Source organism: Sorex araneus, chromosome 2 (genome assembly GCF_027595985.1).
Source record: "Sorex araneus isolate mSorAra2 chromosome 2, mSorAra2.pri, whole genome shotgun sequence".
Lineage (NCBI taxonomy): Eukaryota > Metazoa > Chordata > Mammalia > Eulipotyphla > Soricidae > Sorex > Sorex araneus.
The window spans coordinates 107911353-107934716 of record NC_073303.1 but is presented as its reverse complement, the minus strand read 5'-3'; the positions used below and the strand labels follow the sequence as shown (position 1 = coordinate 107934716).

General features: G+C 45.0%; 1 protein-coding gene across 1 annotated transcript in view; it reads left to right on the top strand.

The window, feature by feature from the left end:
• Positions 1 to 23364, top strand: part of DEPTOR (DEP domain containing MTOR interacting protein) — a 182230-nt gene that overhangs the window by 51842 nt on the left and 107024 nt on the right. Inside the window, exons 2-3 of the mRNA XM_004607646.3 lie at positions 13034 to 13212; positions 14792 to 14915. Coding sequence (XP_004607703.1) covers positions 13034 to 13212; positions 14792 to 14915 — 303 coding nt within the window. The remainder of the gene's footprint in view (positions 1 to 13033; positions 13213 to 14791; positions 14916 to 23364) is intronic.

Below are 23364 nucleotides of genomic sequence, written 5' to 3'. Positions count from 1 at the left end.
AAATTAAATTAAGAAAATAAACTATGGCACATACAAAAAAAAAGTTTGCATGTCTTAAGCCCTATGCAGAGATTATACCCATTCTCACAGTAAAAAGAACATAAAAAGAGAAGGATAGCACATTTTCTGGGATTCCTACTTAAGCATACTGTACTTCCCAGTTTTCTCACCTTAAGTTTCTTAAAAAAAATCTCTACTGAATTTAGAAAGAGAGAAGGAAGAAAGGGAAGGAGGGAGGAAGGAAGGAAAGAAGGAAGGAAGGAGGAAAGGAAGGAGGAAAGGAGGGAGGGAGGGACAGACCAGGGAAATAGCTTACAAAACTGGAGCACATGCTTTTCATGCAGAGGTCCTGAACCTTTCTAGGTGTAACCCTCAAACACTGGGTCAGGAGCAGCCCTCAAGCAGAGCCATATGTGCTCCCACCAATAACCTCAAAATAAATAAAAAGTGCATTCGATCCAGCAACACCCCTCCTAGGCATTTACCTGAAGTGACAATTATTAACAGTATTGTAAGCCACAGACTCAATTAAAAAATAAATAAAAATTTTACAAAAGAAAATAAAAGATGGGAAGTATGCTAATTGGAAATATTTGCATCTTGCCTTTCTCACAAGAACCAAGTCATGAAGTTAACCTGAATGGCCACTCACAGGTGACTGGATACAGTAGCTGTGGTATATATGCTAAATTGCCTAGTATGCTGCTGTGTAAAAGATGAACTCATAAAGTTGACAAAACTTGAGATGATGCTATGAGAATCGAAGAAGTAAAACAGCGAAAGTTTCACTCATGTGGAATATGAATTACCAGACAAATGGCCTAAACCCAACAACAATAAAACAAACTTTTAGGCTCAATAAAAGCTGTTGGTCGTAGGGGCTGGAACAGTAGCACAGCGTGCCTACGTTTGCCTTGCATGCAGCCGACCCAGGTTCGATTCCTAGCATCCCATATGGTCCCCTGAGCACTGCCAAGGGCAATTCCTGAATGCAGAGCCAGGAGTAATCCCTGTGCATCGCCGGATGTGACCCAAAAAGCAAAAAAAAAAAAAAAAGGAAAGAAAGAAAGAGAGAGAAAGAAAGGAAGGAAGGAAGGAAGGAAGAAAGGAAGGAAGGAAGGAAGGAAGAAAGATGTAAGAAAAAAGGAAAGAAAGAAAGAAAGAAAGAAAGAAAGAAAGAAAGAAAGAAAGAAAGAAAGAAAGAAAGAAAGAAAGAAAGAAAGAAAGCTATTGGTGGTAATAGAGGGAAACAGTGAGGTAAGGAGGAATGGTTGTCGGCTCATTTCAGTGCTGGGATGGGACTGGTGCTTTGGTGGTAGGTGAGTGTTTGACATGCATACATGCGAAAGTTAAGCCCTGAAATTTCATTACACTGCAGACCAATAAAAGATAATAATCAATCGATAATAGCAGCAAGAGTTGACATTTATTGAGGACTTCTAAGGTACTTCCCATAGAATTTAGTTTCTTCCTTTCTCTCATCTTGCACAAGATGAGATGTTCTTTATTATCGCCACTTTACAGATGAGAAAGTTGAGACGCCAGGCAACTGGAAACTGGATGCCTGGCCCAACAGTGTCCATAAATCGTGGCTGGAGCTTGGCCTTAACACCCGCCCCCCCCATGACCCCGCTCCGTCTGGCTCTGCAGCTCTGCCATGAGCAAGCAATGACACAAATGAAGAGGACGGGGAGCGAATGTGCTAACTCACGCCGCCAAGCCGGGCCTCCTCCCGGAAGTCATCCTCTTTCTCTTCCACCTGAATTGCAGCCTGTCTTTCTGAGCCTGTGCCTGAGTGGGGATCCTGGTGTAAAGGGAGGGCAGGGTGCGTGTCGTAGCTTGAGATGGACGCTTCTTCTTGTCAGGGTGCCGTGGTCGGTGGGGGCATACCTAATCGTGCTCAGGGCTGTCTCCCTGCTTATGCGCCCCAAGGTGTTGGGGGTTGAGGCTGAGCTTCCTGCCTGCAAAGCCTATGCTTCAATTCAGGCTTGAACTGCCTCTCTGGCAGACCCACTCGAACCCTTGTGTGCTATTGGCTATTGGCGGGAGAGAGGGGGGCGCTCCCAAATCATTCTCAGGGGGCCCAGGAAGCACTGCCAGCAATGCGTGAAGTCTGATGGTACGGGCTGAGGCTCAGAGCTTGGCCTTGAGGGGTGGGGGTGGGGGGTGGGGGGTGGTCTGTGTGTTTAAAGGACAGACTCAGGAGGCAGCATCCTCCCATGAGGAGGGGTGCAGCCGGTCAGGGGCCCGGAAGGGAAGCCGCCACCAAACCCTCAGAGCACCGCTCAGCCCCTTCCTACAAGGGCTGCAAGGACCGGTTGCCACGGTAACCAGCCCTGGGCCCCGTGCGTCACTGTGACCTCAGCAAGTTCCACAGACCATTTTGGACTTGTTTCTTCACCTGGAAGATGGCAATTAGAGACTCAGGACGCTGGGGTGTGGACGGTGTGTAAACAAACAGTGACCTGGCTGAAAAAAATCTCTGCACTTCTTCTTGGAAAAGGGCTTTGTGAGGGGGCAGAGTGCCTTTCATCTGACTCACCGGCGCAGAGATCCGAGCTGGAGTGGGGGTGGGGAGTGGCTCATTGTCCTTCTGAGAGATGAGAGAGATGTTAGCAGCACACAGCAGGAGGCACGTGTGCGGATCCAGGTCTACCGAGAGAGGGAAGGAATACGTGGGGACCCTCCTGTCTTGGCCCTGTATTTACCTTTTATCTCAAGCAGAGGATGAGAGGCTCGAAAGGGTCTGTGCACACATCGTTAGCCTGCGCGTGTTACCGCCCTCGTGGATTAACGCTAGGATGGATCCGTCTCTGGCTCCACTTCCTGGCCCCAGGCACTTCACAAATCATACAACACAGGCCCAGTGCAAACCCGGAGATATTACAGTGGCTTCCTCTGCTAGCGCTTCTCTGACACCCCCACCTGTGTTATATCGGGACCAGTATCTGTATGAAGTGTGAACTAACAAATTCTCATCTTGATCCATGACATTTCCACAAGCTACAATGTTTCCTTTCTTTTTGGCCTTAAGAGCATAACAGAGAGGCAGGTGATTTATTTTGCCGTTTCCAGTTTGGTGGCACCAAAAGTGTGCTAAGAAATCTGGGTCCACGATCTGACTCTGCTGCTTAAAGTATATGAGTCAAGGGTATAGATCTAGGGTACAGTATTTGTTTTACACACACACACACACACACACACCCATGTAAGCTGAAAAGTCACTTTAATTTTCCTGAGGTCACTTTCTTATCGTTAAATAAGCCTGACAGTGCTTTCCTGATTCACAGGGATGTTGTTAGGCTCAGCACTGATTGCTTATGGCTCTGTTCAGCTGTAAGGTATTATGGGTATTATTGCAGCTAATCCAAGTTCCACATGATTGCAGAGACTGGGCATGATTGAGGAGCATGGAATCAAATGCGCTTCCTTCCTGGGCATGTTTATCATCTCAGTTTGGTGCAGTGACATGACACAGAGTGGACATGGGCTTTGCTTTGTACTGACTTGACCTGAGTCCTGGAAGGTCTTTGAGTAGACCTTAGGGTTCTTACATCGTTGCTTTACAACAGAACCATTGTTTGCAATCTCCTGAAAAGGAGTCTTGCTAGTGGAACATTTGACATTTATTGCAGCTTTCTGCATTGTGTGTGTGTGTGGGGGGGGGGAAGTTGGGATGTCACATCACCAGAATCACAAGTCACTTGTTACCTATGCTTTATATTCACCAATTATACTCTCTAACTAATTTCCTTTTGGTGTCAGGGACTGGATCCAAGACTTCCCACATGCAAAGCATGTACTCCCTCCCTGAGCATCATCCCTGACCCCAATTCTCTCCCTCCCTCCCTCCCTCCCTCCCTCCCTCCCTCCCTCCCTCCCTTCCTTCCTTCCTTCCTTCCTTCCTTCCTTCCTTCCTCCCTCCCTCCCTCCCTCCCTCCCTTCCTTCCTTCCTTCCTTCCTTCCTTCCTTCCTTCCTTCCTTCCTTCCTTCCTTCCTTCCTTCCTTCCTTCCTCCTTCCTTCCTTCCTTCGTCACTCATGGCAGTTCCCGGGCTTTCTCCTGGCTCTGTGCTCGATGATCACGCCTGGTGGTCCTCAGGGGCACCATGCAGAGTGCCAGGGCTTGAAACCCAGATCAGCCGCATAGCAAGGCAAGCGCCTGATTCCCTCTCAACTCTTCTTCATACTATTGTCTGATCAAGTGGAGAGAATTCAAACAGCTTCTGGAAGCAAAGCGATATAGAATGTGTATTAGTGTCTTGTTTCACATAAAAAGATTGACATACAAGTCTTGTATGTGGAAGTAAAGACTTCTGCAATAATACAAATGATAATTTTGGGCTCCTTTAAAAAATGGGATTTAGAAAAACACCCCCATGTACCCCAGTGTCCTGGGCTTAAGAATGTATACCTGTGTCCTGGGCTTCAGTTCTAGGGCAAAAGCAATAGTACACTGTTTGCCTTGCATGGGGCTGACCCGGGTTTGATCCCCAGAATTCCATCTGGTCCCTCAAGCACTTTCAGGAGTAATTCCTGGTAGAGTCAGGAATAACCCCCGAGAATTGCTGGGTGTGGCCCCCAAAAGCAAAACAGAAAAAAAAAGATAAGCAGAATGATCAGTTCCTATTCAATGCTTTCTGAGCTTGAGGCCTGCATGTGACCCCTGGCATGCAGGGTCCTGACACTCCTTAGAGTGACCCCTGAGAACAGAATAGCCTGTGAGGACCGAGGGCTGAGGCTCCTAAACAGAAATGATAAGTGACTAGTTACTCCCATGCCCAATTTAAAAAGATAGATGTCCACTTTAGTAGTATACATATTTGAATTTTTATCTAGTTAGTATTGAATCTTTTGAAAAGAAAATAAATGTGAACATTGGAAGGAAGCACAATTGATTTGATTTCATTTGTTCCTTCTTTTTCCTGTGTTTTGCTTTTTTGGGTCACACCTGGTGATGCTCAGGGGTTACTCCTGGCTCTGAACTCAGGAATTACCCCTGGTGGTGCTCAGGGGACCATAATGGGATGCTGGGAATCGAACCCAGGTTGGCCCGGTGGAAGGCAAATGCCCTACCCGCTGTGCTATCACTCCAGCCCCTCCTGTTCTTTTCGAAGGTGGGTAATTAAGAGCGATTTTCTGAGCCCCAGGGCAGGCTCTTGCTACACATCTGGAAAGGCCATAACTAGGGTTTAGAGCACATGGGTGTCAGCGCTGTTGCCCAGATCACAAGGCACACACATTCAGCCCTGCAGTTTGCCTCACCCTGTTTTTTTAATTAAACTGTTTACTTTGGCTGGGATTTATAACGCTGTTTTTAAATGAGAATATGTAGTGTTTCTCTCCCTTTTGTTCCCTGGGTTCCACAACCTGCTGTAGTTCTCTGCAAGGTTATTTCTTTATTTATTTTTGGAAAACATTTTCTACTTGTCTTATCAGATGGACAGTAATTTTGCAGCGATTATTAACACCCTGCGCTCAGTGGTGTTTGTTCTCCCAGGGCTGGAAGAGGAAATTGTCTGATGCAATTTCAGTAGCTGGTTAGCAGGACAGGAATAGAACATTACCGAATTACCTTGAATCTAAAGCCTGTGAACCAGCTGTCTGGGCTGAATGATGGGAAGGTGGTTTTTGTATTCAAATTCTGTAGCCAGTGGGAATGAAAAATGCAGGAAAAATCAAGCAGCTTCTTCCTGTCCATAGACTGACTTGGACAGCTTGAATCCGAAGATCCGGTTTGCTCTGAGTGAGGCTTCCCATTGACGCAGGCCAGTCCCCTTCTCCGCAAGCATCGCAAAAAACGAAATAGCTACGTTAGTATCACAGTGGGATGAATATGTTGCAAGCAGCACTAAACCGCTTACGGTAGAGCAGAGTAGGAACGTTTTTTCTCTGGCTTGGGAAAGTGATAAACTGTTGCCCCAGCGGGTGCCTTTCAGGCTACAGAGAAAGTAGAATTTTTAGAGTATTGAAGGCACTTAGAGTGTTGAAGGCACGAGGGAACCTCGGAAGCAGAGTTGGTCCTAGAGGAGAGGCTTGCAGGGTGGCGGTGGGCTCAGAGGGCGAACAGAGCCGGTGTGCTTGAGAACAGGGCAGGACACGGCTTGTGTGGAGGTGGGGGAGAGGTGAGGAGTCCTGGAAGGGGCCGAGTTGAGCCGGAGCGTCTCTGGAGAGAACGCTATTCCAGGAAACGCTCCGTGCGGCCTGAGAAGGCGAGGCAGCTTGGAGCCAAGGAATTGTGGCTTACACAGACGCACAACAGAAGGAACTGGTTACTGATCTGGATGTTATTAGCGTGTTGATAACCGGGGAGAACTGGGAGATTTTAAGGCAGAATTTATCAACCTTTTCCCGACCATGAACCCCCTGGTGACCATGTATTTTTCCATCCTATGAATTGGTCCCCTCGTCTTGAACCAGGAACTCCATTTACAGTGGTTGGACCCTTGGCGTAGCCATCTGGCGCTGGCGGAGAAATACCAATCTACGGAACCAAGGTGCTCCAGGGGGCCTCGCATCTTGGCAGCTCTTTGGCCACATCCGATGTTCTTTGTCTTCTTCTTCTTGCTTCTCTGGGCCCACTGTCCTGCCCCCTTTGGCGCTCAGTTGGCTGGTCTGGGGGTTGTTAACCATTGAACTAAGAGTTCCATGTTGGTCAGTGGATATATACGGTGTGGGGGAACCAAGTGGAAAACCCAGCCTAGACTTGGGTCTGGAGGTGCTCCCCTCTTTGAACCCCAGCACACCCACAGGCTCTGCTTTCCACAGCACCCGGGTACGTTTCCACTTGAGGAGAGTATTCTGTGGTGTGCACTCAGGTAGAAGCATTGTAGGGAGCCCTCTTGCTCATTTCTGTTTGCTCTACTACTTGAAGGTACACAATTTTATTATTGTTAATGCTAGAATAATTTTTGGAGTTTTCCCATTGGTATATAGTAACATGCAGTATGCATTGAGATAGATACGTCATTTTAAAGGCTAGAGCTATAGCTGTGCAATTAAAATTGAGTTTTCTACATCATTTTAAGCATACGTTTTTAGTTTTCTTCTTTAAAAGATATATTTATTTCTTTAAATATTATACTATTACCCATATGGAAATTTTGAAGGCCATTTTAAGGACTGGAGCATTAGCACAGAGGATAGGGCATTTGCCTTGCACATGGCCAACCTGAGTTTGATTCCTCCGCCCCTCTCGGAGAGCCAGGCAAGCTACCCAGAGTATCCAAAATACATGCCAAAAATAGTTAACAACAAGTGCTTGCTCGAGCAAATCGATGAACAATGGGATAACAGTGCTACAGTGCTACATTACTTGAAGGGGGCAGAGTTTTGAGTCCTGGGTGAGTCTCCCAGTGTTCTCCGTGGGTGTGTGCAGGGGTCACCTTAGGTCAGCGCTCTTCGAGGTAGGTACCACCCCGGCAGGGTAAACAAGCAGGGTCTTGAAACCTGCTGGGCCTGGGTGGGGTGTGGAAGGCAGTTTGAAATCCAACAGGATGTTGTACATCCCAGACAATGTGACAGATGTGTCCAGGCACTATAGCTTGTTAACTTTGGGCCTGGCCTGGAGAGAGAATTCAGGGGTTCAGGTGCTTGTCTTACACACGACCAACCCTGGTTTGATCCACAGACTACATGTAGTCCCCTAAACACTACATACTCAGGAATGAGCTCTGATCAGTGATTAGGGTGTTCCCCAAACACAACAGAACAAACCCAAACTTGACTAAAACTCTAACTCCTCTCCAGGATTTGAATGTGGCTTTCTAGAGGACGTTTTAAGAAGAGGTCCAACTCCATGGGTTGTTCCTTTAACCACGAGACCTTGAACTTCATTCCCTTTTACGAGTTTTCCATGCAGGCTCGTGAATCTGTGATTCTGGCAAGGCACTATCAAGTAAAATGAAATGCTTTTTGAGAAATAAACACACAGACAGTGACTGTGTTCATTGTGGTGCTATTGATGACAGCCGAGATCTGAAAACAACACAAGGGCTCAGTGACAGATGGATGCTTAAAGGAGATGAGGTCTGTGTGCACGACGGACTACTGCAGAGCTGCAAGAAAACATGAAGTCTTGCCTTTTACCACAACGTAGATGGAATCGGAGAGTCTTGTGCTAAGTGAAAGAGTTCAAATGGAAAAGGCAGATCAGATGACCTCCGCATATATGAGAGAACAGAACAGGGATCAGACAAAGCCAAATAAAAACCCATCCTTGGGCTCTGACTACAGAACTAAGGTTATCAGAAGGGAGGTGAGAAGGGGGGAGATCAAAGCGTAGAGGGGTCCTATGGGCTGTGTTGGAGAGAAATTGTTACTTCAGTCATTGGGGTTAAGAGTTTTTAGAGATGCAAAATTGGACCCCTGAAGACCTATGTAACCATATTGATTTGTATAGACCAACAACCTCAAGAAAAATTAAATAAAAATATATACTTACACATGCATATACAATAGGGGTTATAACCTTGAAAATGGCTTAAACTTGAAATGGAATAATTTTATATTTGAAAAAGGTTAAATACATTTCATGATGACAGACAGAGGCCAGGAGCCTCTGCTTCTCTGTAAACAGTGTCATTTTTATCAGTGCCCTTGTACATTTGTTTGATCATCAAATATTTATTGAGTAGCCAAAGGTCAGGAAAAACCCTTGATAATGTGTTTGCAGTATGAACATTCTTGTCTCTTTATTGGGATAGTTCTCCTTGAATATTCTAATTATAGTGCTCATTTCTAGAATTCTGGCTATAAAAGGGAAAAAAGATGGTGAACACATAATAGTTATTGACATACTGAATATTTTCAACACTGGGAACAAGCCTAAAAAGATCAACTTCTAGGTCTTTTTTTTTTTTTTTTTTTTTGCATTTTGGGTCACACCCGACGACATACAGGGGTTACTCCTGGCTCTGCACTCAGGAATTACCACAGACAATGCTCAGGGGGCCATATGGGATGCTGGGAATCGAACTCGGGTTTGCCATGTGCAAGGCAAATGCCCTACTGTTGTGCTATTGCTCCAGTTCCCTTAGGTCATTTCTTGAAGCCCCAGTTTCTTTCTCTGTCCTGATCATTTCGTCCAGTGTTTTAAGCATGGAAAGATACTGGGCCCTGGTGGGCCACGGTGGCCGAGTCCAGTGATTCTCCCTAGGCAGGGCAGTAACCAGTATGCTCAAGAATTAGCCCCAAGCTCAGAGTTCACAAAAGGATAGTCACTGAGAGGTTCTGTTCTGTAGTATTTAAAGATAAACATTGCCTAATAATTTTTTTTAAGTTGGAATGATTACAGGAGCTGAAACACCCCTGTTGGCTCATAATATATTCCTCCTCCACCAAATTATAGAGTAGTTTGTTCCCCATTTTGATTTCTAAATAAATTGGTCTTCTTTATTCCTGGATTCCTGACAGACATCACGTCTAAGAATTAATGTTTCGCATGCTGCCACTTTGAGCGTGTGAAACAAATTACTCAGTGTCATTGTCACTGAATTAATTAGAAGGTTTCATGGGAAGACTTAAGCACGCCTATGCGAATGTGTTTTTTAATGAGGGCTCATTTATTTCATATTAATAATTATATCTCTCCATGGGCACCATTTGTGGTTTTAATATTACCTGCCACAGAAAATGTCATGAGGTGTAACGACGAGAAAGGACTCAAACTGGGCCCAGCACATCGAAGAGGCTTAAGTGCCACATTTGTCGTTCTTAATGAGATTTGTGACAGCCTGGCCGGAGAATCTGGTGGACACCATCTCCCCATCTTTCCGACGCTCTGTGCTCCAAAGTTGGTCTGGAATAATGGGCGGTGTCCAAATGAAAAATCAAGTCTTCATATTTCATATCCTGTTTTTGTGTTCTCATAACTGAAATTTGGAGGCTTAGTATTTTGGGGTGTGAATTTTGAGGGCTGGCAGCATTTTGATCAGAGCTATTAGTTAAGTCAGAATGTGTGAAAATGCTCGGGACAGAGCTGGGCATGGTGGGACTTGATTAAAATAGCCCTTCTGGGCAAGGCTGGTGAATGGGCCAGTTGGATTCCCTGGCACCGCTGTTTCTTCGAGCACTGCAGGGAGAGGCCTCTGAGCAAAGAACTGGGGGCATGATTTGTATTTGGGAGGCCTGGGCTTGATCCTTGGCTTCTCTTGGTCCCCCAGGCACCATAGGGAACAACCCCAGAGGAACACGCCAGGAATAGACTCTGAGAACCACAGAGGAATGGCCTCCGCAGGCCCCAAACCTAATAAATAAAAATAGAATGATCTTTGGAGCCTGGGGATGTGGTCAGTGGTGGAGTGACGGCCTTGTGTGTATGAGGCCACAGTTATGTTCCCGGAACCACCCACTTCATCAGGTGTGGCCTGTGTACTCCCAGAAAGCACTGCAACCAAGTGTGCACCCCCAGATGTCACAGTGAGGGCAAAGGGGAAAGGAAGGGGGGGGAGTGAAGTGAAGGGAAGCGAGGCAAGTGCAAGGGACCAGAGGGGAGAGAGGACAGAGAAGGAAAGGGGAGGTAGAGACCCAGGTTGGATCCTCAGCACCGCATTGTCCCCTGAACACCACCAGCAGCACCCCTGAGCACAGAGAAGAGAGCAGCCTTCTCTCCAAGCCCCTCTGCACGTGCCCATTCCTCCCCTATCCCCCAAGGAATTTTATTTTATTTTTATTTTTTTGTTTTTGTTTTTGTTTTGGGTCACACCCGGAGATGTACAGGGGTTACTCCTGGCTTTGCACTCAGGAATTACTTCTGGCGGTGCTCAGGGGACCATATGGGATGCTGGGAATGGAACCCGGGTCGGCCGCATGCAAGGCAACCGCCCTACCTGCTGTGCTATCGATCCAGCCCCCTCCCCGCCAAGGAATTTTAGTCCAGCTGCTAGAGAGATTGCTCCATGATCCAGGAGCCAGATCTGAATCCAGACATCACATGGCCCCTGGGGCACTGCAGTGCATGGCCCTAGATGCCCTGGTCACCACCTGGCAGGCCTTGTGGCCCCTGGTGCTGCGGGGCCTATACTGTGGCACTTTCTCAGGTTTAGTGCTAATTCCAGGGGGGCAGTGAGCTAAGTGCTGTTGGGAGTGTCTCCAGGGCCTTCCGAGGACTGCTCAGGAGTCCCCCCACCAACAAATACAGCCCAGAACAGTGGTCTAGCAAGGAAGAACATTCTAGCTCTTTCCCAGCTAGACTCCCCACTCCTTGGTGGCAAGAGAATGGTGTTTCTTCCTTAGGAGGTGGAAGAAAGGCTGTAGACCTGTTAGGTGGCAGGCAGTGTGTTAGAGCTTAATACTTTGCTTGTTTGTTTGGGGGGCACACCCGGTGATGCTCGGGAGTACTCCTGACTCCACACTCAGGAATCATTCCTGTGGTGCTCGGGCACCAGATGTATTATCACTCCAGCCCCCAGAACTTAATAATACTTTTTTATGTTCCCAAATCTCAATATGGCCAAGGAAATGTCTTTACTTTACAGAGGAATAAAGGCAGCCAGGCAAGGCCCAGGTGAGGGGTAATGGGTGCTGTTCTCCAAGGCACTCTCTTCACTCATCCATGAGGGGGGATTTGACGGAAGGAAGAATTGCGGCCTCTATGTGGATGAAGTAGGAAGAAAGCTGACCTTAGGGTCCATCGATTCAAAACATTCACAGCAAAGTAGAAAGGAAATGCAGGTCTGATCAAATAAAAAAAATAATAAAGAAAAGAAAACAAAAACAAAAATGGAAGATAAATGAAAAAAACTCTCCCTCCTCTTTTATTAAGGCATATATGTGATATTTGTGGGGGAAAGTCTCAGTTCTGAAAGGAATAAGGAAATACTTGTTAATAATTTTTCTCCATGCTAATCCCTCAGTTCCTGAGTCAATTGTGGTTATCCTAGGGCTTTAATCCATCTCTGTGTATTCTTTCCTCACTAGAAGCAGAATAATATGTCAGTTGGAAAGCGGCCCTCTGAGTTCAGATGATTAGGCTTCAAATCTCATTTTCATCACTTGGTGATCTTCTGCAAGTCACTCAGAATTCTTTGAGGTCCCTGTTTTCTCTCTGCTATAAAAACAGACAAAACAATGGAGTTAGTTATAATAACTTCCAGTGAGACTGCTGTGAGCATATTTTTTTCTTTTTTTTTTGGTCACACCCTGTGATGCTCAGAGTTTACTCCTCGCTCTGTACTCAGGAATTATTCCTGGTAGCGCTTGGGAGACCATGTGGGATGCTGGGAATTGAACCCAGGTTGGCTGCGTGCAAGGCAGACGCTCTACCTGCTATGCTATCGCTCCAGCCCCTGCCATGAGTATTTAGTTAATCTATGTCATCACTGTCACTGTATCACTGTCATCCCGTTGCTCATCGATTTGTTCGAGCGGGCACCAGTAACGTCTCTCATTGAGAGACTTATTGTTACTGTTTTAGGCATATCCAATACGCACGGGTAGCTTGCCAGGCTCTGCCGTGTGGGCTCAATACTCTCGGTAGCTTGCCGGGCTCTCCGAGAGGGGCAGAGGAATCAAACTTAGGTCAGCCGCGTGAAAGGTGAATGCCCAACCACTGTGCTATTGCTCCAGCCCAATCTATGTCATATGTCCAAATAAACACATGGACTCAAGTCTGTTTTCTTTGTTGTGTAAGTGAATGAAAACAAGCATAGTGGGCCAAGAGCAGTTGGTAACGAAGAACGTTGATTCAGCAAGTGGCTAGGCTTTGGTTTGTTGGTTGAAGCCATAAGACCAGTGTTGCAGGGAGGTAGTAAGGAAGGGGGGCAGAGCAGGGGTGAGGGGAGCTTTCCTCTCTCCCCGGAGTGGCAGGAGATCTACTCTTCCCACCCATTTTCCTCTCTCATCTCTCCTGCTTAGGGTATTCAGTGTCCTAAATCTCTGGGTTCCAACAGTACGAAAACCATCCATCCCCAGAGAGATATTTGACGGGCGCTCAGATGTATTTAGAGCTTCCATTTTGTTACTGCTTTGGGGGGTGGTTTACTACTTTGCATTGCCATCAGAATTCCAAAAGTGACTGCCAATTTTTCTTTGCAGGCTCCGGCTGCATGAAGAGAAAGTCATTAAAGATAGGAGGCATCATCTCAAGACCTATCCAAACTGTTTCGTGGCCAAAGAACTGATTGACTGGTTGATTGAACACAAGGAGGCTTCGGACCGAGAGACGGCAATTAAGCTTATGCAGAAATTAGCAGACCGGGGCATTATCCATCATGGTGAGTTGGTGGCCATAGTCAAGGCCTCTGAGAGGAAGCAAAGGACTAGAGATTCTTTACCAGAAATTTTTCTGCCCAGTACAGTGGCTAGGACACTTGCCTTGCACATTGCTGACCTGAGGATTCAATCCTCAGCATCCTATATGGTCCCCTGAGCCCTACCAAGAGGGATCCCTTAGTGCAGAGCCAGGAGTAGGCCCTGAACACTACAAGTGTGTGTTTGCCATTGTTCCCCTTCCTCCCCCATCCCCATCCCCCACTTCCCTAGCTCAAAAAAAATGACAGGTTTTACCTTGTATTGTTTCCTGCATAGTTCTCCCCAGTTACACTTCCTTCCTACCTTTGAGGAAGGCAGTTTTATTTCAAGAAACTTGTTTGTAACTTCTCTTTCTGCTATATGTTTCTTGCAAGGCAGAGCCTGGCAAGCTACCTGTGGCGTATTTGATATGCCCAAAACAGTAACAACAAGTCTCACAATGGAGACGTTACTGGTGCCCGCTTGAGCAAATCGGTGAGCAATGGGATAACAGTGATATAGTAACAGTGATATGTGTTTCTTAGGGAGATACTCTACTGTCTTAAATCACTCTAGAGATGCCTGTTTATTATTTAAACATTCGCATAGTTAGCAGGGAGGTTTGGACTGCAGCTGGCAATGTGCAGGAGTTACTTCTGGTTCTGTACATAGGAGTACCCCCTGGCAGTGCTCAGTAGAATCCTATGTGGTGCTGGGGATTTGAACCAGGGTGGCAGCTGAAGTGGCTGCATGCAAAGCAAGTGTTTTACCTCCTTATCTTTCCAGCCCCGGCATGCTTATTCTTCTGAAACTCACAACAGTGTGAGATTCACTCATGTTGGAAGCATAGCCTTTGTGTTTATCATCTTCACCACTCTGTCTTATACTGTGTATAATTAGGGCATCATACCTTTCCCACTCCTCTCCTGATGAATGGTAGTCCATTTCCAAGTTTCTGCTGCTGTTCTCAGTGGCTCAGTGAGCATTCCTATGCCCATTTCTTTGAAATCTTGAGCCTTGGCTGAGCCCTTTCACATGTTATTCCCTTGGTCCATCATGGCCTTTTTCTTCATTTCTAGAACAATTTCTACCCATTTTTTAGATCCCCACCTAGAGGCTGGTTCTTTAGAGAAATATTCGTTCCCTAACACTAGGTTCCTGGATGTTTCTTTATCTTCCTATACACAATTTCTTCACCCTTTTCATAACCTTATTATACTTCATTTTAATCAGATGTTGATATTTCTCTTTTATCTCACTAGACTTCATTATCTTTGAAACTAACACCCATTCGAGAAGTGTTTGTGGAACGCATGCTGAATCATGTGTTTCGAGCCCTCTAACAGATGCTGATGACTCTAGTGATTGCTATTAAATCTGAGCATGTAATCTGTTCTAGTTACTATGTTTAAAAACTACATGTTTCCACTCATAGAGTAGATATCTGTGTGCTTGAAAACTTAAACAGTGCAATAATTCTTAGCATCCTACTTCATTTGACTCATAAACCGATTACTTGCTTTTTTTTTTCTCACTTGCCTCACTGTGTATTTTGTGTTACAGTGTGTGACGAACACAAAGAATTCAAGGATGTCAAGCTCTTCTACCGCTTCAGGAAGGATGATGGCACCTTCCCTTTGGACAATGAAGTCAAGGCCTTTATGAGAGGACAGAGGCTGTATGAGAAGTATGTTGTTCATCTGAAATCTCCCTTGTCATCCTGACTTGCAGAGAGAAGTGGGGCTATTTCAGTCTTTTATCCTTTTGACTTCAGCCTGGCTCTTCTGTGTGGGATGGTTACGTAACTGTTCCTTTTAATATGAACAAACTCTTATCACTCATTTGTGTTGCTCCTTTCCAGAAATCCAGTTGATTTCATTAGATTCTTAACAAAACAATTATTTAAAAGTTATGTTCTCTAGATTTCAATTTTCCCAAACTTCAGAAGTTAAAAACAAAAGAATTGAGCTCAATGTTTGGCACCAAGCACTATCATTGCTCTTTCTCTTCTTAAAATACTGTTGTATAACTTGGAGGTTCAATTTTGTAAATGGTGAGAGACGTAGAGTCAAGTTTAGGGGAAGTTCAAGTTCAGGTCAAGGGGTGAGTAGTGAGAGATTTTCAGTTATCAGGAGGTCTAAGAGGAATAATCTCTCAGAACTTGAGGACAAGATGAACATAGGATGGCCGGGAAGTGTTTAATGAATCTGCCTTCCCTTTCATTTATTAATTTATTTTTTTAAAAAAAGAACTAAAATGGATTAAGAACGGAGGTTCTAGGTACTCTGTTATGTATAACAGACTCATATGTAAACACCTCTCTATCTCTGGTTTTGTTCATCATTAAAAGTTTCCATCCATGGTGGGTGGATGTTGAATCCCCCCAGTGCTCTGTCACTGAGCCAGTCTGTTTCTATTTCTACAATCCCTTTCCTATCCTTCCTTCGTTGTTTCATTTTCAGTGCAACCATTAGAGAATGACATGTTGAAGTCCAGTGGATGGCATGCAGAAGCCTCCTCCTTAAACTCTAACTAGTCGTCCCAGGCTTTAGGGAGGTGAAAAAAACATATTCATCACCTTGCTTTGTAACCTTCAGTATCTTCTATGATATGAGAGCAATAGTTAAGCATGCCTCCCTGCTGTTTAGTGCTGCAGGGAGAGATGAAAAGAGGTTTGAGCGCTTAAGCTGTGTTGGCTTCTTAGCTCCATCACTGGTAAGTTGTCAGGCCCCAGCTGTGAACCTGTTGCTGTCCACCACTGGACTTGTCTCTCCTGGGTTCTCTCTCTATTTGTTCCAATTTTGTTTCTAGAATTAGCACGATCCAACCACTACAATGCCTGATGGATGTATGTTTGCTAATAAGAACGAAAGTGCTGGTTCCCTTATCACTTGCTTTATGTGTTGAAATATAGAAAATAATCTCATCTCCCCGAGTCAGATGATTTGAATAGGGAGGATCGATCCATAACCATCTCCATTTGTGTGTAAATAGTTATAATCTGTGGCTTGACTTTTTAAGCCCATTTGGCTGGCAGGGTGTTGAAATTTAGTCATGTTATTTACTGAGACTGACCCATTATGATCCCATCCAAGCAGAAGAATGTATGTTGTCAACATGTCACTGGCCATGGAAGGCAGTCAGGGAATTTGTTCTCTAACAATAGCTTCTCCCCTGGCATCTGGGTGGGTGATCATGATCATTTTAAAATGTCTGTAGAGAACATTTAGTTATTTATTTTTTGTTAATGGGAAGGGTGTGGCAGTAAGACACACATAATAAAAGTTTAAGTTGTTCATACCTTGTAGAATCAGACTTACTCCAGATTTCCCCTGTCTACTGCTTCTCCTCTTTAATTTATGGCCTACTTCACTGGGAACTGTTCCATTTGGAACCATCTAAGCCTTCTCTCTGCTTTTATGTCGTTTATTAATTCATTTGTCAACAAATATTTATTGACCCAGGGCCACATGCCAGGCCTTAGAAATAGACACAAAAGGTAGGTTTGAAGCAGCCTGAAGAAGAGGCAGGCATTGAAGGGCACATAAGAGGAGGGATGGCTTCAGTGCTACAGAGGACAATAAGCAACCTGGAGGTCAAGGAGTGTTTTGGATAAGAGAGTCAAGGAAGATGTCCTTGAAGGCCTGTCACTTGAACAAGTGAGGCTTGTAAACATCTGCTGGAAGAACAACTCTGGAAGCAGGTGACAGTCCTAGAATGGGGAATGTGCTGCGCAAATTTTAGGCCAATAAAGAGACCTTGGTGTCCAGGGAATAGGAAGTAAAGGGGAACAAGGTAGGGAATGAGTGAAGGCTAGGTCCTTCAAGACCAGTTCAGCAATGAATGATCCAGAGAATGTTCTATATAACGAAAAGTCATTGGAAAGGAGAGAGTGGGGAATTGGGGGGGAAATGAATTTTTTTCTTATACTGAATCTCTCCCTGGGAGGCTCTCGTGCCCAAGGAAGCCCAGTCCTTGCTCACTTTGACTCTTCTTGGCATCAAGGTTCAGGTGAGTTTGTCTGGGCTGAATCCTTTGCTTCACTTTAGAACTGAGTTAGGTGCTACAACTTCCTGTTGACCCCATCCAAGAGCCATGCCAAAGTTTTATCTTTATGTGTTTAATGCATTAGATGGAGGAAATTAAGTACAGGGAATGCTTTACTTTTGAATTTCTTTTGGTTCCATATGAGTCTGGCCACTGGTAAGTATTTACTGGAAACAGTGAATACAGTTTCGATCCCTAGACAAGTCATGAATATTTTTTCTGTGGACCTGTTAATTTTCTGTCATTAGTCTGAAGTGGCATACATGCTGAATCAATTTACGTCTTCAGACTGCTGGGGAAATTAGTACTAGGAAAATAATTTCAGTCCTTGTCCTGGCATGGCCCACCTACTACTTTGCAATTTTTGTCTTCACTTTTGATTACTGGAGCAGGCAAGGAACAAATGAGGGCACGTGGAAGTTACTTCATTTAACTGATGAGATCATTTTTGCTTCGTAAAAATGCTTAATTATTTGTTGAGTATTTTCTTTTTTCCTGGCCATTATTTGGGGGAGAGGGATAGCAGGGGTGTTCCCAAGCGATTCTTGGGCTAGATTGGTGGTTCAACGTGAGAAACGTGGGGATACGGTGCAACTCGGCCTACAGAGTGGGAGATTGGCTGTGTCACCTTGGTAGCATTCAAGGGCCTGAAGAACCACCCCAGCAGTGCTTGGGGTGGAGTTGGGGACTTGTGATTCTTGGGACCAAACCAGACATGGGGATGCACCCTAGCCTTATACTCTCCTCCATTCTCTGCCCATTTTTCCTATGGATTCAAGCATGTACTACTATTTCGGTAAATTTGGGATGCTTTCAGAAAATGAACATCAAGAAGTGAATAGTTTATTTTGTTCCTAACTCATCTTTTCAGGGATTTTAATATTTTATTTTAGTAAAAAATAATAGCCGGAGCCGGAGCGTTTGCCTTGCATACGACCGACCGGGGTTTGATTCACAGCATTTCATATGGTCCCCTGAGCACCACCAGGGGTAATTTCTGAGTGCAGAGCCAGGAATAACCCCTGTGCAACGTTGGGTGTGACTCAAAAATAAAATAAAATAAATAAATAAATAAATAAATAAATAAATAAATAAATAAATAAAAAGAGATGGGGCGTGATATCATTGCCTCATTTTTCCAGAAGTGGCACCTGGGACCTGGAGCAGCTAAGTCATGCCTGTGGGTGGCAGGGCAGAGCGTACAGGGAGGCTGGGGGTGGGGAGGGGCAGGTGTGGAGGCCTTGCTCCCCACAGCCCCCCTTCAGCCCTCAGGGCTTGGCTAGACTGTCAATGTTTCTGGCTCTTCTCTTGCTTATTTGCTCTGTGGTATTAATAGGACTTTGTGAAACTGTGGTTTCTGACTGGGGTTTAGCTGAAAGCCGCTGATCTGGGTGCAGCCAAACTCTGTAACTGATGGTGGTTTTATAGTCTGCTCTCCTGCAGGACAAAACTGGGTCTCAAAACTGAAATTCAATGACTCTGCTTTTTGTTTTGTTTTTGAGCCACAACCGGTGATGCTTCAGGTTACCTGCATGTGAATCCTGGGAGACCAATCTGGGTCTCCATTTGCTCTTCTAGTCATGATACTGATGGATATTGAGAGGTATTGATTGTATTAGCTGCAGAGTGCTCTTGTGGGGATGATTTTTTTGGGGGGGAGTTCACACCTGGCAATGCACAGAGGTTACTCCTGGCTCTGCACTCAGGAATTACTCCTGGTGGTACTCAGGGAACCATGTGGGGATGCTGGGAATCGAACCCCAGCCAGCCATGTGCAAGGCAAACGCCCTCCCCGCTGTGCTATAGCTCCAGCCCCCTCTTGTGGGGATGAAATGGGTGAGGAACATGTACTCTGATGGGATCAGGTGGTGAATAACATATAGAAACATACAGAACAGAATCAACAGGATGGATGTAACAGTTTTCACTTGTTCTCAGCTTGGAGGGAGTGTGAAGAGTGTGCATCCTCTTAGACTGAGGGGCTGACTGCTACTTTGAGGAATTATTTACACACACACTCCACAGAAAGTGCATCCATCTTCTCTGTCACCAGCAGGTAAATTGAAGACGCAGATGTGAAGGGCATCACATCTTTCCAGAAGTGACTTCAGTGTACCCCTTAATTTTGTGCTAGCACAAGCAGCCCACATAGCAACACATGAATATCACACTTTCTCCCAAATAAGGTCATTTTCAGTTTTCAAGCAAAATCTTAGTAAATAGGATGAATATCCATAACTTAAAAGAATAAGATTAAAGTGGTGGGTCAGTGACAGTACCAAGAATAAGGCGCTGGCTGTGTACATAGCTGACCTTAGTTTGATGCCTGATGTAGTGTATGATCCCCCAAGCACCACCGGGAGTGATCCTAGAGCACAGAGCCTGGAGTAAACCCTGATCTTCGTTGGGTGTGGTCTCCATTTATTCCCCCTCCCCCAAGATTGAGGTGTTGGGTGGGGGTAATTCAATTAGTAGAGCCTGGCAGAGGCCCTGGCTTTAATCCTCAACACTGCTTGACTCCTGATCACTGCTGGGAGTTGCCGTAGTACCACCCTCCCACCTCTCCTGGGTGTTTTCTTTCTTTAAAAAGCATGTGGGATGGAATACTATGTAGCTGTCAGAAAACATGAAGTCATGAAATTTGCATATAAATGGATCAACATGGAAAGTATCATGTTGAGTGAAATGAGTCAGAAAGAAAGAGACAGACATAGAAAGATTGCACTCATATGTGGAATATAATGTAACTGAGAAGTACAAGTTGGCAACAATGCAACTTCTGGCAGATATCTCTCTGGACTTAGTTACTAAAATACTAAATTACAGAAACCCAAAACTGAGAGGCCGCTAAGTGTGGTCACTCGACCTCATACCTCTTCATCCTCAGCAATGGAAAACAAATTATCTAATGCTTCCTTTTCAGCAGGTCTGACTTTAGGGGAGAGACTCTCCAAACAATAATAGTGAGTTTTGTTGAAATATTGTATGCAATCAAAGTGAAAGTAAAGTGAAATTTATTAGTTACACAGGCGGGGGGGGGCTAAGGGTGGGGGGGCTAGGGTCATGGGGGGGTTAGGGGTGTGGGGGGGCGGGGTGGAGCTATACTGGGATTCTTGGTGGTGGAATATGAGCACTGGTGAAGGGATGGGTATTCGAGCATTGTATAACTGAGATTTAAACCTGAAAACTTTGTAACTTTCCACATGGTGACTCAATAAAAAATTAAAAAAAATAAAATAAAAAGCATGTGGGGGTGGGAGATGGGGGGTCATGGAAGAGAACCTGGGGACACTGGCTGGGAAATGTACACTGGTGGAGGGATGGGTGTTGGAATGTTGTATGGCTGAAATCCAACCATGAACACCTTTTTTTTTTCTTTTCTTGTTGGGTCACACCCGGCGATGCTCAGGGGTTACTCCTGGCTTTGCACTCAGGAATTACTCCTGGTGGTGCTCAGGGGACCACCCGGTGATGCTCAGGGGTTACTCCTGGCTTATGCACTCAGGAATTACTCCTGGTGGTGCTCAGGGGACCATGTGGGGATGCTGGGAATCGAACCCAGTTCGGCCGCGTGCAAGGCAAACGCCCTACCTGCTGTGCTATCACTCCAGCCCCATCATGAACAGCTTTGTAAGCTTTGTAATATCACAGTGATTCAATAAAAAGGTTTTAAAAAGTGAAACATTAAATTAGTATTCACTGTCTTCAGATGGTAGAAGGTACTTTGGTTGCATGATTCTACAAACTGTAGATCTACAAACCTTTGGAAATAATTTTAGAGGAAAAGATAAGTGAAGAATTGAACTTTTAAGGAATTCATTTCTTCCCTATATGAGACTCTGAAAAAGAAAATAAAAGGAATAAAGTGAAACTCGTATGAGTTTTGTATAAACTGAAATCTCTTAAGAAATATTTTCTAGGGGCATGGAGGGCAGGTAGGGCGTTTGCCTTGCATGCAGCCAGTCCAGGTTTCATTCCCAACATCCTATATGATCCCCCAAGCACTGTCAAGACACTGTCAGGAATGATTCCTGAGTGCAGAGCCAGGAGTAAGCCCTCAGCATTGCCAGATGTGAACTCCAAACAAACAAAAAAAAAAACAAAGAAATGTTTTCTATAATTCAGTTTGCGCCCGCACAGCAGAGCCTGGCAAGCTACCCGTGGCATATTCTACATGCCAAAAACAGTAACAACTAGTCTCACAATGGAGATATTACTGGTGCCCGCTTGAGCAAATGGATGAGCAATGGGATGACAGTGCTACAGTGGTAGATGTACAAACTACAGATCTCTTTCTGAAAAAAATTTGAATTTGGGGCTGGAGAGATAGTACAGGGGTTAAGGTACTATCGAACTTGACTTGAACCTGGCCAACCTCAGTTCAATCCCTGACACCACACAGAGTCTCCTGAGTACAGCCAAGAGTGATCCCTGAGCACAGGGCCAGGAGTCAGCCCTGAATACAGCTGGATGTGATTCCCAAACCAAACCAGACAAATAAAAAATGATCAGGGAGGAGTCCCTGAGAATTTTCTGCTTTGAAACCCAAACCCCCTCAAATTAAATAATAAAAAAAATTAAATAGAATACAAGCATAAAGAGCACATTGGACTTCTAAACTAAAGCTAGTAAGTGAGACATATAAAAGCATTCTAATTATTTATTTTGACTTGGGGGATATACTCATAGGTGCTCAGAGGCTGTTCTGGGCCCTGGGTTCTAGGACTGGTCTCTGTAGTGCTTGGGGGACCATATACTGATGGGGGGCCTGTTGAGCTGTTTATTTGACCCTGAAACCCTTAAAAATTTTTTTTAGAGAATTACAAAGCTGTTCATGATTGGATTTCAGTCATACAATAGTCCAACACCCATCCCTCTACCAGTGTACATGTCCCAGCACCACTGTCCCCACCCAGGTTCCCTCCCGTCCCCCCCGACCCCCTGCCTGCCTCTTTGGCAGGTGCTTTTCTCTCTCTCTCTCTCTCTCTCTCTCTCTCTCTCTCTTTCTCCTTTCGGGCATTTTGGTTTGCTGGAGTCATAGCACAGCGGGTAGGGCGTTTGCCTTGCATGCAGCTGACCCGGGTTCAATTCCCAGCATCCCATATGGTCCCCTGAACACCACCAGGTGTAATTCCTGAGTGCATGAGCCAAGAGTAACCCCTGTGCATCACCAGGTGTGACCCAAAAAGAAAAAAATCTCCCTGCCTTTAATCTATATATTTTTTCCCTTGGGGTTTTAAGGTCCATTATTTGTAGTATTGAGGGGCTATTTCTGACTGTATGCTTGGGGACTGTTCTCAGTGGTGGTTTGGGGGACCACAAGTTGCCAGGGATTAATTAAACTGGGTCAGTCTTATGCAAAACAAGCACCTTAGCCCCTATACTATCTCTTTGGCCCTGGAGTTTTTAAATGGAACTGAAGAAAGTGTTCCTCTCTTGACTCATACTGTTTTGCATCTGGTTTCTGGAAATCACATTTCCTCTACTCTTTCTTGGCTATGCCCACCACTTTGCCATTTATAATATGTGGCAATGTTAGTAGTAGAGCTTTGCTAATACGCAGAAGAAAAAGCAGGTCAGCTGCTGTGCTTGTCAAAAGTTATCAGCTTAAGTTGTCATTTGTAGATTTTGAGCTCGATGATTATTTGGTAATGACTTGCTTTACAGGTAAATATGTTGCTTCAGCAGTGGACTGAAGTCACTGATGGTGACATTGACTCTGCTGGTCACTTCTGCCAAGTTTTCCTAATCCTGTAGTAATTGCAGGGCTATAAGCCAAGCATCTGTCTTGCTGATTTTGCCAGACATGGCAGTTACTTTCCAACTTGGTAGAATGGAAAAACATTAAAAATTTCAAGTTGAAGAGGCATGCGTCAGAGGAATTCTTCTCTTGCTTCTTATTGTGACAGTCAATTTTTCAGATTCTATTTTTTAAAAATTCTGTAAAAAAGAAAGAAAACAGAGAATGTCCCTCTTGTTTTGAGGACCACATGAGTTGAAGTTTCGTGGAGGTTTCATTTGAGGCAGGACATGGTAGGTTTCAGCCAGTTAGGGGAAACACATACAGGCAGAAGTATCCTTGCATTATT